The 13870-nt window shown below is 40.4% G+C and overlaps 1 protein-coding gene across 2 annotated transcripts in view; it reads left to right on the top strand.

The window, feature by feature from the left end:
• Positions 1-13870, top strand: part of LOC140717246 (cyclin-dependent kinase 18-like) — a 129107-nt gene that overhangs the window by 96676 nt on the left and 18561 nt on the right. For both annotated transcript variants that reach the window (XM_073030606.1, XM_073030605.1), the window contains 4 exons: positions 1329-1449; positions 10079-10176; positions 11966-12071; positions 12532-12574. In XM_073030606.1, coding sequence (XP_072886707.1) covers positions 1329-1449; positions 10079-10176; positions 11966-12071; positions 12532-12574 — 368 coding nt within the window. The remainder of the gene's footprint in view (positions 1-1328; positions 1450-10078; positions 10177-11965; positions 12072-12531; positions 12575-13870) is intronic.

Here is a 13870-nt window from a genome sequence, read left to right as displayed (position 1 = left end):
AGAAAGTAAGGAGGCATGGAATTCAAGGGGACCTTGCTTTGTGGATCCAGAATTGGTTTGCTCACAGAAGGCAAAGTGCGGTTGTAGATGGATCATATTCTACATGGAGATCGGTGGCTAGTGGTGTGCCTCAGAGATCTGTTCTGGGACCCCTTCTCTTCGTGATTTTTATAAGTGACCAGGATGAGAAAGTGGAGGGATGGGTTAGTAAATGTGCTGATGACACAAAGGTTGGGGGTGTTGTGGATTGTGTGGAGGGCTGTCAAAGCTAACAGAGGGACATTGATAGGATACAAAACTTGGCTGAGAAGTGACAGATGGAGTTCAACCTAGATAAATGTGAGGTGGTTCATTTTGGTAGGTCAAATATGATGGCAAAATATAGTATTAATGGTAATACTCTTGGCAGCATGAAGGATCAGAAGGATCTTGGGATCCAAGACCATAGGTCACTCAAGGCTCTGTGGTTAAGAAGGCATACGGTGCATTGGCCTCCATCAACCATGGGATTGAGTTTAAGAGCCGAGAGGTAATATTACAGCTACATAGGACCCTGGTCAGAACCCACTTGAAGTACTGTGCTCAGTTCTGGTCACCTCACTACAGGAAGGATGTGGAAACTATAGAAAGGGTGCAGAGGAGATTTACAAGGATGTTGCCTGGATTTGGGAGCATGCCTTATGAGAATAGGTTGAGTGAACATGGCCTTTTCTCCTTGGAGTGATGGAGGATGAGAGGTGACCTGATAGAGGTGCATAAGATGATGAGAGGTATTAGTCAGAGGCTTTTTGCCAGGGCTGAAATGGCTATCATGAGAGGGCACAGTTTTAAGGTGCTTGGAAGAAGGTACAGAGGAGATGTCAGGAGGAAGTTTTTTTACGCAGAGAGTGGGGAGTGTGTGGACTGGGCTGCCGGCAATGGTGGTGGAGGCAGATACAATAGGGTTTTTTAAGCGACTCCTGGAAAGGTACATGGAGCTTAGAAAAATAGACGGCTATGGGTAACCCTAGGTAATTTCTAAAATGAGAACAAGCATAGCGTTGTTGGATGATGGGCCTGTATTGTACTGTAGGTTTTCTATGTTTCTATATATTGCTCTTCCCTGACAACAAATTTTCTGCTGGAGGAACTCACAGGGGAATTGATGGGCATGTGAGAGCGAATATGTTTCAAAGATATAGGGAACTAAGACAAGGGGCAGGGTACTGAAGGAAGTGCCTGGATCAATGCTAGCATAGATTTAATGGGCCTAATTGCTTCCTTCTGTCTCAAAATAAGTAATAAATAGTAAGTGCGCTACTCAAATATACGAAATCTTTCTTTCTCAGGTCTGGCAAGGGCAAAATCTGTCCCTACCAAAACCTACTCAAATGAAGTGGTGACCTTGTGGTATCGACCCCCAGATGTCCTGATGGGTTCAACAGAATATTCCACCCAGATCGACGTATGGTGAGAATAACATTCAGAAATCTTTTAGATTTTTTTTTGTTAACGGCATTTCCTGTGCAGGATGGGATGATGTCAAAATCTGTGAAATTCTACTGTCTGTATAGCGGTAAATGAGGCACAGGCATCCACAGATCTAAAGTAGGAACCTATCTACTCTTCCGATCTTCCTGTCAAAGTGTTGGGTGCCTAGTGAACAGTGAGAAAGGCTGGCAAAATTTGCAGCCCAATCTGGACCAGATAGAAAAATAGGCTGAAGATTAGCAGCTGGAACTTAATACAGACAAGTGTGAAGTGTTGCATTTTGGCAGGATAAGCCATGGTAATACCTACATAGTGATTGGTAGGACACTCGGGTGTGCAGTAGAACAATGAGATCTGGTAATACAGATTCATTATTCCTTGAAATTGACATCACAAGTAGGTAGTGTCATAAAGAGAGCTTTTGGCACATTGGCTTTCATAAATCCGAGGACGGTGTATGGGATTTAAGATGTTATGTTGAAGTTATATAAGATGCTGAAGTCAGTTTGGAGTATGGTGTGCATTTCTGGGCACCTATTACAGGAAAGATGTCAATAACCTTGACTCCAGGAAGGGGAAATTTACAAGGATGTTGCAAGTACTTGAGGACCTGAGTGATTGTTAAAAAGTGAATAGGTTAGGACTTTATTCCCTGGAGAAGAAGAGAATGAGGGGAGAGCTGATCGAGGTATACAAAATTATGAGGAGTATATTGTATATAGATGTAGTCTTTTTCCCACCGTTGGGTGAGACTGGAGCTAGAGGTCATAGGTTTAGGGTGAAAGGTGAAATATTTGAGGGGAACCTGAGGGGGAAGTTCTTCACTCAGAGTAGTGTCAGTGTGGATAGGTTTGCCAGTGGCAGAGTGATTCTTTTGCAACATTTAAGGGAAGTTTAGATAGGTGGTATATAGATGAGAGGGGTATGGGGGACTATGATTCACATGTGTGTCTATGGGGCTAGGGAGAGAGACCAGTCATTATGGAATAGATTGACTTGTTTCTGTGCTGTATTACCCTGAGTCTAAGTTCATCAGAATAGCATTGGGTTCTTCAGCCCATCAAACTCACTCTTTCATATAACTTGATCATGATAGACCTCTCCCAAAACTTCATCTACCTTGGTTTCTACAATTCATCTGGGTAACAAAAATCTATCGGTTTGAGTTTTGAAGTTTGTCATTCCAGTGGATGTCATGAATTCCCACTCCTTGTGTGAAGAAGTATTTCCTGTCATCACCTGATCTCACATGAGTTGGTTCTAATTTTACAACTAGGCCAAATTATTCTGAAATGTCTCCCGCAAGTGGATATAGTTTCACATCGGTAATGCTATGCACTGTTTAAATTGTTGTAAACAACTTAGTTAGTTCACTTCTGTTTTCAAGTTCAACAACTGCAAAATGGGTGTTGCCTATAGACATTAAAACAGTTTCTCTCTCTGAAGAGTTTGAACTCTAGTCCCCCACTTGGGCTTTGTGCTATCTCATGATGTATTGAAAACGATGCTCCTCAGTAGGGACTCAATATTATCACTGCGTACCAAAATGAAGAATCAACCATGTGCTTAGACAAAGGTATGCATCTCAGAAGTTAATTGCTGGAACCCAACCAGAAATGGAAATCTTTGGTAGAACATCTATTTCCCTTTAACCATTCAGTTCTTGAACCAACCAGCAAAATCCTAATCACTATTTTAGTAACACTATGACCACTTGACTTTGACTTTTGCCTTTGGCTAGCATCAAGTATCAAGTCATTCGACCAAAAATATATTGCTTAGCAAAATTACGAACTCTTCCTTAAGAAGTCACTTATGTGGAAAAAACATTTGCAGAAGCCTTGACAAGCTACTTCTGTGGATGTTTCTTTCAAACTCCAGCATCTGGAGTGAAATAGCCGACAACACTGAAGAATGCTTTATTTTGCGAAGCAATAAAATTTAGGTTGACTAACTTGAATTTCATTGCTTAGCAAAAGTAAGTCTCTTGAATAGGTGGTGCATTGACTGGCATGGCTTGCTGATGCTGGAAAGAGTGAATTGAGGTGGTGGATGTTGAAATCATCAGATCAGACCACGTCCATGTTCTTGAGTGGTATCTTACCTGCACTTAGCCAGGCAAGTAGGGGCATCTTGCCAGATTTCCAGCTGGTGCCATATAGATTGTGTAAAGGCTTTGGTAAATGAAAAGGTGAATCACTTGTCACGGGATCCAGTCTCTGTCCTCTTATTAGTACTCCACCATTGATAGCCATTTCTTCAGCTGCCAAATCCGAATGGTCCTTCCCGAAGCTTCTTCAACTCTCTCGCCTTCTTTAAGCGGTTAAGAAGACTACTAGTGAACTGGATGGGTTATTGCATTGTTTTAGTGGTTTTACGATCACCATACCTAACTCTGGCTTTAATTCCACATTGATTTAATTCCTTAAATTTAAATTCCCCAGAACCATAGGGAATGCAAACTCACATCTCTGAATCAGTGATTCAGAGCTATTACAGCTGGTTTAGTAAAGTAATCCTCAGGATGTTGATGGCAATGCAAATTGTCTGTGGCAGTGCAATATGTTCAGTGGCTGCACTCTTCCTTGTCGGAAATGATCATTTGCCTGTATTAAAAGGCAGGATGCCTGCTAAGCTATTTGTCACCACAATCCAGTCAATAATTTTCCCTGTTTTTATGGAGTTCTCTGTGAAAAAGAAGAAGACCTTGAGCTTGATCCTGCAAATTAAAAGCTACATTTTGCTCCTGGTAAATTTGGGAAATTCAGTACCCTGTCTTCTGTTTCCTCATCTTTTCAATGTAAGGCCGGGTTTCCCATTGATGTGCAATGAAAAATAAGGGAAGGAAAATGGAATTGAACCCAGAAAATAGCAACCCTCTTGTCGCTCTTTACTGATCTCCCTCCCGGCACTCATCGCTGTAATCATAACCAGTGCTACACCTGCCCCTACACTTCCCCTCTTACTATCATTCAGAGCTCCAAATAGTCCTTCCATGTGCGGCAACACTTTGCTTGCGAGTCTGTTGGAGTCATCTGCTCCTCTACCTTAATGAGAATAGACACAGACTGGGGGATTGTTTTATTGAGAAGCTTTGCACTGTCTGCTGCAAAAAGCAGGATCTCCTGGAGATTACCCTTATCAATTTGTCTTCCCATTCCCACCCTGACATGTCTGGCCCTGGCACTCTCTGCTGCCATGAGGTCAAACTCAGGTTGGAAAGCAACACCTCAGTTCTGGGTGCTCTCCAACTTGATGGCATAAGTGACAATTTTTCTAACTTATAATTTCTCCCCTTCCTTCCTTATCTCATTTTCCACTTCCTATTTCTGTTACTCTCTTACTGCTTCTCACCTGCCCGTAACCTTGCTCTAATTCCCTCCTCCTTGACTTACTTCCGTAGTTTACTGTCCTCTCCTATCAGAGTCCTTCTTCTGTCCCTTCCCTGCTACTCACTTCTCCCCCTTACTCACCCACCCACCTCTCCCTCACCTGGTCTCACCTATCACCTGTCAGCTTGTTCTCCTTCCTCTTTCTCTACCTTTTTATTCTGCCTTCTGCCCTCTTCCTTTGAAGGGACTCTGCATGAAACATCAACTGTTTATTCCCCTCCACAGATGCTGCCTAATTTGCTGGGTTCCTCCAACATGTTGTGTGTGTTAATCAGTATTAGTGTCCCTACTCCAGATTGTTCTGGAGGCTTGGTTGTTGAGGGCATTTAAAGAGGAGGTAGATTTTTTTTTGAAAGTTCAGGGAATTAGGTGCTATGGAGAACTGCACAGATAAGGCCTGGGAAAGGTCATCCACGATCATATGGAACGGTGGGACACGCTTGAGAGGCCAAGCGGTCTACGCCAGCTCTTGGAGTTACAAGTGCAGATACGGGCAATCTGGAACCATACACAAAGGAGCTGGTGGAGCTCAATGTCAGGTAGCAACTATGGAAGGAAATGAACAGCTGATGCTTTGGCAACCCCAAAACAGTGGCTGTTCATTTCCCTCCTTTGATGCTGACTGACCTGCCGAGTTTCTTCAGCTCCCTTGTGTGTTACTTCTGCTCCCATTCTCCTAGTTTCTTATTAGAGCATTGAAAGGTCGCCTGAGTGTGCAAATTCTGAAACGTTGGATGGAGATAGTTTTAACTCCACCCCAAATTTTTACATAGTCATCCTATAGGAAAGGCAATGTCACTCCAGTGAGGTAGAAATTTGTTGCCTTGGCCTCCCCATTTGTGGAATAATCATTGAATTGTGACAAGGAGGGATTTCTCCTTCCAGTAAACAAATTCCCCCCTCCCTCCTTTATTCCCCTTTCTGACTTTTTAAACTTCTTTTCACCTGCCTATTACTTCCCCTGGGTCCCCTCCTCAATCCCCTTTTCCTTTGGGCCACTCTCCTCTCCTGTTAGATTCCTTCTTCTCCAGCCCTTCACCTTTCCCACCCACCTGGCTTCCCCTTTCACCTTCCAGCTAGAGTCCTTTCTCCCCACCCTCCCACCCTCATCTTTTTATTCTGGCATCTTCCCTCTTCCCTCTCAGTCCTGATAAAGGGTCTCAGCCCCAAAACATCAACTGTTTATTCATTTCCATAGATGCTGCCTGACCTGTTGAGTTCCCCTGGCATTTTGTGTGTATTGACGAGGAGGGAAACCTGTTGGAGTTCAATCCACAATCCTTTCCTGTAAAGATACTTGCAGAGATCCATCTTCTTATCCACTCATTATTCTGGAATTTCCAGGTCTCTTGATCCACCCATGTAGTCGGGCATGAAGATTTTGACTCACACATACAGACCTAGAGCACCTGATACTTCCCCGTTCCTGATCTTTGTTTCTTTTCTTTCTTTTTCAATCTTTTTATTAGTATTAAAATATTATGAACAAAATACAGTTAATATATTAATAAAGGGATTACAAGCTTACAAATTCCCATTACACATGAAAGAATACATAAGTAATGAATACAATATAAATAAGTTTTCCCAAAACATGAACCATATAGTATATATATGAACAAGGTAAATCTGGATATTTCATAATATATAATATATAAAAAAAGAAAAAGAAAACAAAATATATGCAAAATTACTATCCTACTAATCTAATATCTAAGGGGAAAAAAAAGAAAACAAAAAAAAGAGAAAAAACTAAAGAAAAAGAGAGAAAAAAAAGGGCTGTTTATAGTATCTCACAAGAATACATAAACATCAATGTCGTCAACTCCGATCCTCTCAACATACATACAATTAAAGCTGAAAAAACCAATAAGCTTGGCACAGGGCCATATTACATCATATGAAAATATTGAATAAATGGTCTCCATATCTTTTCAAATTTAATAGAAGTATCAAATACAGCACTTCTAATTTTTTCTAAATTTAGACATATCATAGTTTGAGAAAGCCAATGAAATACCGTGGGAGGATTAATTTCCTTCCAATTCAACAAAATAGATCTTCTAGCCATCAAAGTAAGAAAAGCAATCATTCGACAGGCAGAAGGAGATAAATGGAGTGAGTCCATCATCGGTAAACCAAAAATTGCGGTAATAGGATGGGGTTGTAAATCGATGTTCAGTACCGCAGAGATAATATCAAAAATATCTTTCCAATATTTTTTCAAAAGCGGACATGACCAAAACATATGAGTTAAAGACGCGATTTCTAATTGACATCTGTCACAAATAGGGTTTATATAAGAATAAAAATGAGCTAATTTATCCTTGGACATATGGGCCCTATGTACAACCTTAAATTGTATTAATGAATGTTTGGCACATATAGATGATGTATTAACTAATTGAAGAATTTTATCCCAATTCTCAATAGGAATAATAAGATTGAGCTCTCTTTCCCAATCATTTTTGGTCTTATCAAAGGGCACTGAACGTATCTTCATAATTATATTATAAAGTTTTGATATAAGCCCTTTTTGAAAAGGGTTTAATTCAAACAAACTCTCCAAAATATCTGAAGACACAAAATTTGGAAACGTAGGAAGTACCGTACTTAAAAAATGCCTAACCTGTAAGTATCTAAAAAAATGATATCTAGGCAAATTATATTTATTAGATAATTGCTCAAAAGACATAAAACAATTGTCCAAAAATAAGTCGGAAAATCTTAATAAACCCTTCGTTTTCCAAGCCGAAAAAGCTTGATCTATAATTGAGGGATGGAAAAAACAATTAGCTACAATAGGACTATTTAAAACGAATTGAGTCAACCCGAAAAATTTCCGAAATTGAAACCATATACGTAAGGTATATTTAACTATCGGGTTGTCAATTCGTTTCGGCAATTTAGAAAGAGCAAAAGGGAGAGATGTCCCTAAAATAGAACCCAGAGCATAACCTGATACCGATTTAGTTTCCAGACTCACCCAATGAGGGCCAAAAGGACCATCCCATTCTTTCAACCAACATAACAAATATCTAATATTAACTGCCCAATAATAAAATCTGAAATTGGGTAATGCCAACCCACCTTCCTTCTTTGTCTTCTGTAAGTATGTTTTACCTAACCTGGGATTTTTATTCTGCCATATATATGAGGAAATTTTTGAATCAACATTAGTAAAAAAGGATTTCGGAATAAAAATTGGTACCGCTTGAAAAATATATAAAAATTTAGGTAAAATAACCATCTTAATAGCATTAATCCTACCTATCAGAGATAAAGATAATGGTGACCACTTAGTAAACAATCCTTTAATCTGATCAATTAAGGGTAGAAAATTAAACCCAAATAATTCTTTATGGTTTTTTGTGATTTTAATCCCTAAGTAAGTAAAAGAATCATTAACTAATTTAAAAGATCTTTGTTTCAATCATCAAAAACATTTCCTGCTGTGGGAAGGTTAATAAGCAGAAGGCATAGATTTAAGGTAATTACCCAGCTACCTGGGAGAAAGATGCTTCTTTTGTGCAGTGAATAATTATGAACAAAAATGCACTGACTGAGAGGGACGTGGATTTAGTGATGGAAATTAGATAATCCCTTGAAAAAGGAAAGATTGCTGGGGCCCTAGGGAAAGAGCAAAAGGATGGTATTAATTGGATAACTCTTCCAAGGGTCTGTACAAACCCTTCTGTGATGTATTATTCTCCATCTCAACATGAAGCAAATGAATGTCCCCTTCTGAAACTATTCTGCTTTCATTGAATTCTCCATGTTGTGTAATTGTAATCTGCTTTCACAGCTTGCAAAATGGCTCCCAGCTCTGAAATGCTTTAATTGGTGTCTGATTCCTCCTTTTCTTACGCAGCATTTTTAACAGTTCCACATAACAGAAACGCAGCAAATCGCCATCCATAGGATTTGTGTTTTTAGCTCCCAGTCTGAGCTGCTACTTGTGAAACTCCTTGCTGGAGCGTCATGTCAGTGTTCAGCCTTGGGAGACAGCTGTGGTCACCAAAGCTGATCAAAAGCTTGCTGGTTTGGAGACTTGGGCACGTATTTCAGACGGACACTGGAGAAGCTGACTAGATTAGAGAGCATGTAAAGGAGGAAAGGGTGAGCAGGTTTGGGCTTTTCTCTTTGGAGCAAAGGAGGATGTGAGGTGACGTAATGGAGGTATATAAGAAGCTCAGATAGAATGAATGGCCAGCATATTTTTCCTAGTGTGGAATGGCTAAAATAAGAGGGCATCCTTTTAAGGTGATTGGAGTAAAAATATAGGGGGGTGTCAGAGGTATGTTTGTTCATGCAGAGAGTGGCAGCTGCATGAGACACACTGACAGGGCTGGTGGTTGTGGCAGGAACTTTAGGGATAATTAAAAGAGTCTTAGGTGGATGAAAGGGAAAAGGGGACTCTGCAGGAGAAGGGCATCAGATTGATCTTGGCATAGGTTAAAATGTTGTCACAACATAATGGGCTGTGAAGTCTGTACTGTGTGATACTTTTCTCTGTTCTATGTTCTAAAGTTGGAGTGCCGTCTTTCAGATGAGTTATTAAACCACAGCTCTCTTGGGTTGATGTCCGAGATACTGAAGTGCTGGTTTGTGGTCTTAGTTTCAATAGGCTCTGGGTCAAGGACCCCTGCGGGCTTTGTGGCTTCTCCTGTTGCTTGCATGGTTGGGGGGGGGGGGGGGTCAGTGCTTCTGCTGGCGTGGGTGGCGGGAGAAGGAGATCGATGCCACTATGTGTGTGAAGGAAGGGTTGGGGGGGGGGCTTTGATGTTTCTATCATTCATTCTATGGTGAAGAGTACGAATTTCAGGCTGTATACTGTATATACACATGGATATTAAAATGAACCTTCGAAAGTACTATGACCATATCTTAAAGAGCAGATGAAGAGTTATTTGTGGTGATATGGTTAGTGTTTATCCCTCAAATGACTTCTCAAAGAGAGATATGTCTGAAGTTAATCTTTCCCTAAACCTCAACAACTCGTTGTCTGAACTTGGCCGTTGTGTTTCCTACATTACAAGAGTAACCACACTTCAAAACTATTTCCCCAACGGTGAAGTACTTTGGTTTGACCCGTGTCTGTGACAGAAACCTCAGAAATGCTTATAATTTATTTTAGGCTGTCTATCTCTGTTCTACACTGCAAGGGCTGGCTGTGTAATAGTTTCACTATCATTTGCTCTACTCTGTGTTCCTAGGGGAGTTGGCTGCATTCTATATGAAATGGCTGCTGGAAGGCCATTGTTCCCTGGTTCCACCGTGAAGGAAGAATTACACTTAATTTTCAGGCTTTTAGGTAAGTGTAGCATTGATATACTATGATTTGGGGACCAAGCTTGCCCATCCAATCACAGATCCTGAAGTGATATGCTAGAATTTAATCGTCAGTGTTAACATATTTTAGACAAGGAGCTTAGCTGCTTCACAGCTACAAAAGTTGGAATAAATCAGACATAAGCTGAAATCTTTTTTTTACAAACCTTACAGAGGTTCTTTAGATGGGTTATCATATTTCTTACTACAGAATTATAAATACTAATTAATGTAATAACTTAATCAATGCCATATTGTTACCGTTGTTTTAGCCTTGGGTTAGTGGAACTCAATTTTCTGACTTGTTTGATCTCATTTTTATCTTTATCATCCATGCCACAGATCAAAGAAATATCTGTGAAATCTAAGCACGTTCCAACCACTTGATATCGTGATGAATGCTGTAGTTAATTATTCAGTTACTTCTGTGCTTTGTTTTCCAATCTCCATAGAATCAGAGGAAGCTTACAACATTCAACCCACTGAGCCTTTGTTGACTCTGTGCAATAAGAGTCTGCTTTTGCCTCGTCTCTTCTTTCCACGTCCTTGCAAACACTTTATTTTTAAGTGGTTATCCAGACCCTTTTAAGTGTCAGGATTGAATCTGCCTCCATTTCCCACCAGGGCTGCCTTCCAAAATGTTAGTTCTTTTATATGTCCCTGTGACTCTCTCCGATTATCATTTTTAAATGCATCCCGAATGCAAAAATTAAAGAAATAGGCCTAGTTTCAGGGATCATCCTTACACTTCCCTTTGTAAGGGTAACTGTAAGGAAAATTGTAAACAATTTTCCATCTTTTGGTAGTCAATCACTGTCTACAGGCTATTGGAATACTACTGTATGACCTAAATCTCAGCAAATTCCTCTCTTATGTCAATACCCACAAAATGCCGGAGGAACTCAGCAGGACAGGGCAGGCCCTGCGAAGGGTCTTGGCCTGAAACATCAACTGTACACTTTTCCATTGATGCTACCTGGCCTGCAGAGTTCCTCCAGCATTTTACTGGTGTTTGCTTGGATTTACAGCATCTGCAGATTTTCTCTTGTTTGTGAGAGATTCTAGTACCTCTCAGCCGACTTGAACCCATGATTTATCTATCTGAACTGTATACAACTAATCTCTCTTCTACCCTTAGCCTCTCTACTACCATCCCATTAACAATTTTAAACCATCTACTAAACATCTCAGTTATATGTTCCTTTCCTGAGACTCCAGAAACATTATCTTCCTTGGTGAAGGTGAATGTAAGATACTCAGTTGGTGCCTGACCTTGCTATCTGACAAGTATGTTGGATTTCCTTTCTGTTTGACAATTTGTATTTTCTCCATTTAATTCTTCTGCTTTCTCCCCCTCTATTTCCATTTATTCATTATCCTCTTGAGAGGATGTGGAATTCAGGAGCTGGTAAGCATGGTGGGACAAGAATCTGTTGGTATTTTGGAATATACTATGGTCAACCTTTGCTTTCTGCTCTGTCTCCCTACCCCTTTTTACACTCAGAAAATCCTTTGTATTTTCACTTAACATGAGGACTTTGATATAAACACAAACACAGACACTTATTTTAAATTATTGTGTAAACCTGACTTCTGATTTTAAAAGGCACATGGTCTTCCATACCTGAGAAAGCACCATCTATGCAGCTACATTCCATCTAACACCATGTCCATAGGTAAAAGCACAATAAATTACACAGATCAGACCATTAATCAACAAATCAGTTGTACACAGTTACTAACAATACAAATTCTATAACATATTGTTTCAGGAACTCCCACAGAAGATACATGGCCAGGAATACCATCAAATGAAGAATTCAAAGCTTATAGCTTTCCTTATTACCAACCTCAACCAATGATACATCACGTTCCCAGGTACACTGGTAATTTACCCTGCTCATTTCATGCTGTAAATGGTGTAAAGCATATTTCATGACATTTCTGTAAGCAGAGGGGCACCATCTATGGCTTAGTGATAGGAAGCAGCTCTCTGAATCACATATGTGCTAAATACCTCTCCATTGACATGAGAACAAAAAACAAGCTGGCGTGCCCAGCCCTGCTCTCATCTCAGGCTTCCAGCTGGGTACAGGTATTGATTTTAACCAATGTTTTGATGACAAACTCTACCATTTATCATTGAAGCGTAGGTTAAAATCAATACCAGTACCCGGCTGGAAGCCCAAGAAGAGTTTATTCGTCATATACGCCGGGAAAGCACTAGATTCTTTTTCACTCACTTGAAGATTTGAAGTTACTGAATCATTGTCTATGACAACATTTCAATCTCCTTTTCAGGTGACAAGCTCATAAATTCTCTGATTTGTTCTTCTAGGCTGGATACTGAAGGATTAGATCTTCTTTCCAATCTTTTATTGGTAAGAGCATAACTAATTGAAGATTTATTAATATATATATATATTCAACTTTTTCTGATCAATGTTCTTTGTGTGAAGTATTATTCACTATAACCCTTAGGCTCTCTGGTGGTTGGGGTTGACCATGGCTGTTGCATCCTAGCTATCTATGTGACATGCAGGCCAGGGCAGTACGATATGGAGAGCAAGCTGTTGCCTGTCCAGAAGGCTTCCCCTCTCCATACAGCTGATGACTCCAAAGGAATGGTAGAGACGGATACAGTTTGGCACCAGTGGTGCCACGGGAGTTGACAGTCAGCATTGAACTCAACTTCGGACTGCCCTGGGGACTCCAGCTCCGCACTTTTCCTTGCGCATATTCCTGAAGCCTTCCTCATCAGTGGGTATAGCCGTAAGGAAGTTTGAGATGAGAATTTACCTCCTCCTGGATGACCTGCCAACCATGGCTGACAAGCCTCATGGTTCTTGATTTTAAGGCACCAGTAAATCACCTTTGCCCTTTCTCCTGCCAGTAGAAATGTTTCCGCCGGGCTTAGTAGCTGTGCTGCATGTGAAAGTCAGGAGCTGAACTTGGCTATTTGAGATGCCCACACCATTTAGTAGGTAGTGGGCGCTTATCCCCAAAACCTCCCTTGGCCATGGCCATGACAACCTTAAGCAATCACTATAACCCAGAATAAAGATAATGTAGCATTGTTTATTTTGGGACTACACAATTGAAATTGTACTTCCCTAGACAGTACAATGTAGTCAGAACAGTATTTTAGCCATTTCATGTCACTATGGAAACTAAATAGACACTTCTCAGTATGAATTGTTCTTCTGAATCTGGCATAAACTGTGACATGCCCATGTCCGAACGTCATTAGTTGGACAATGGAAGAAATCAGATTGCAGTGTCTTTTCAAAACCAAACAGATTTATCAATATATGTTTGGATTCAAGACAACTTACCTTGGGAGAAGAGTAATTGGACACATAAGCCAAGTATATCTCTCAGTACCTCAAGGCAATGTTGTTGAGTAAACAACTAAATGAGCTCACAAGAACGACTTGGAGGGTGGACCTGTCACAGTCCTTAGTCTAATGACTTTGAAAATAACACTGTCTAGACTAGATTAGTGAGAAGGGAGTCTATTTGGGGAGAGGATACGTGCAGCAAATTCAGAAGATGGAAATGTTTGTGTTTCACACAAAAAACTTGCTGGGGGAGTTCAGTAAGTAAGGCAGCATCACTGGAAGAGTATTGGCTTGAAACATTGACTGCTTATTCCCCTCCAGACTTGCTGAGTTCCA

This window comes from Hemitrygon akajei, chromosome 27 (genome assembly GCF_048418815.1).
Source record: "Hemitrygon akajei chromosome 27, sHemAka1.3, whole genome shotgun sequence".
NCBI classification, from domain to species: domain Eukaryota; kingdom Metazoa; phylum Chordata; class Chondrichthyes; order Myliobatiformes; family Dasyatidae; genus Hemitrygon; species Hemitrygon akajei.
Note: the sequence above shows the minus strand (reverse complement) of the source record. Positions and strands in the feature narration are given on the sequence as shown.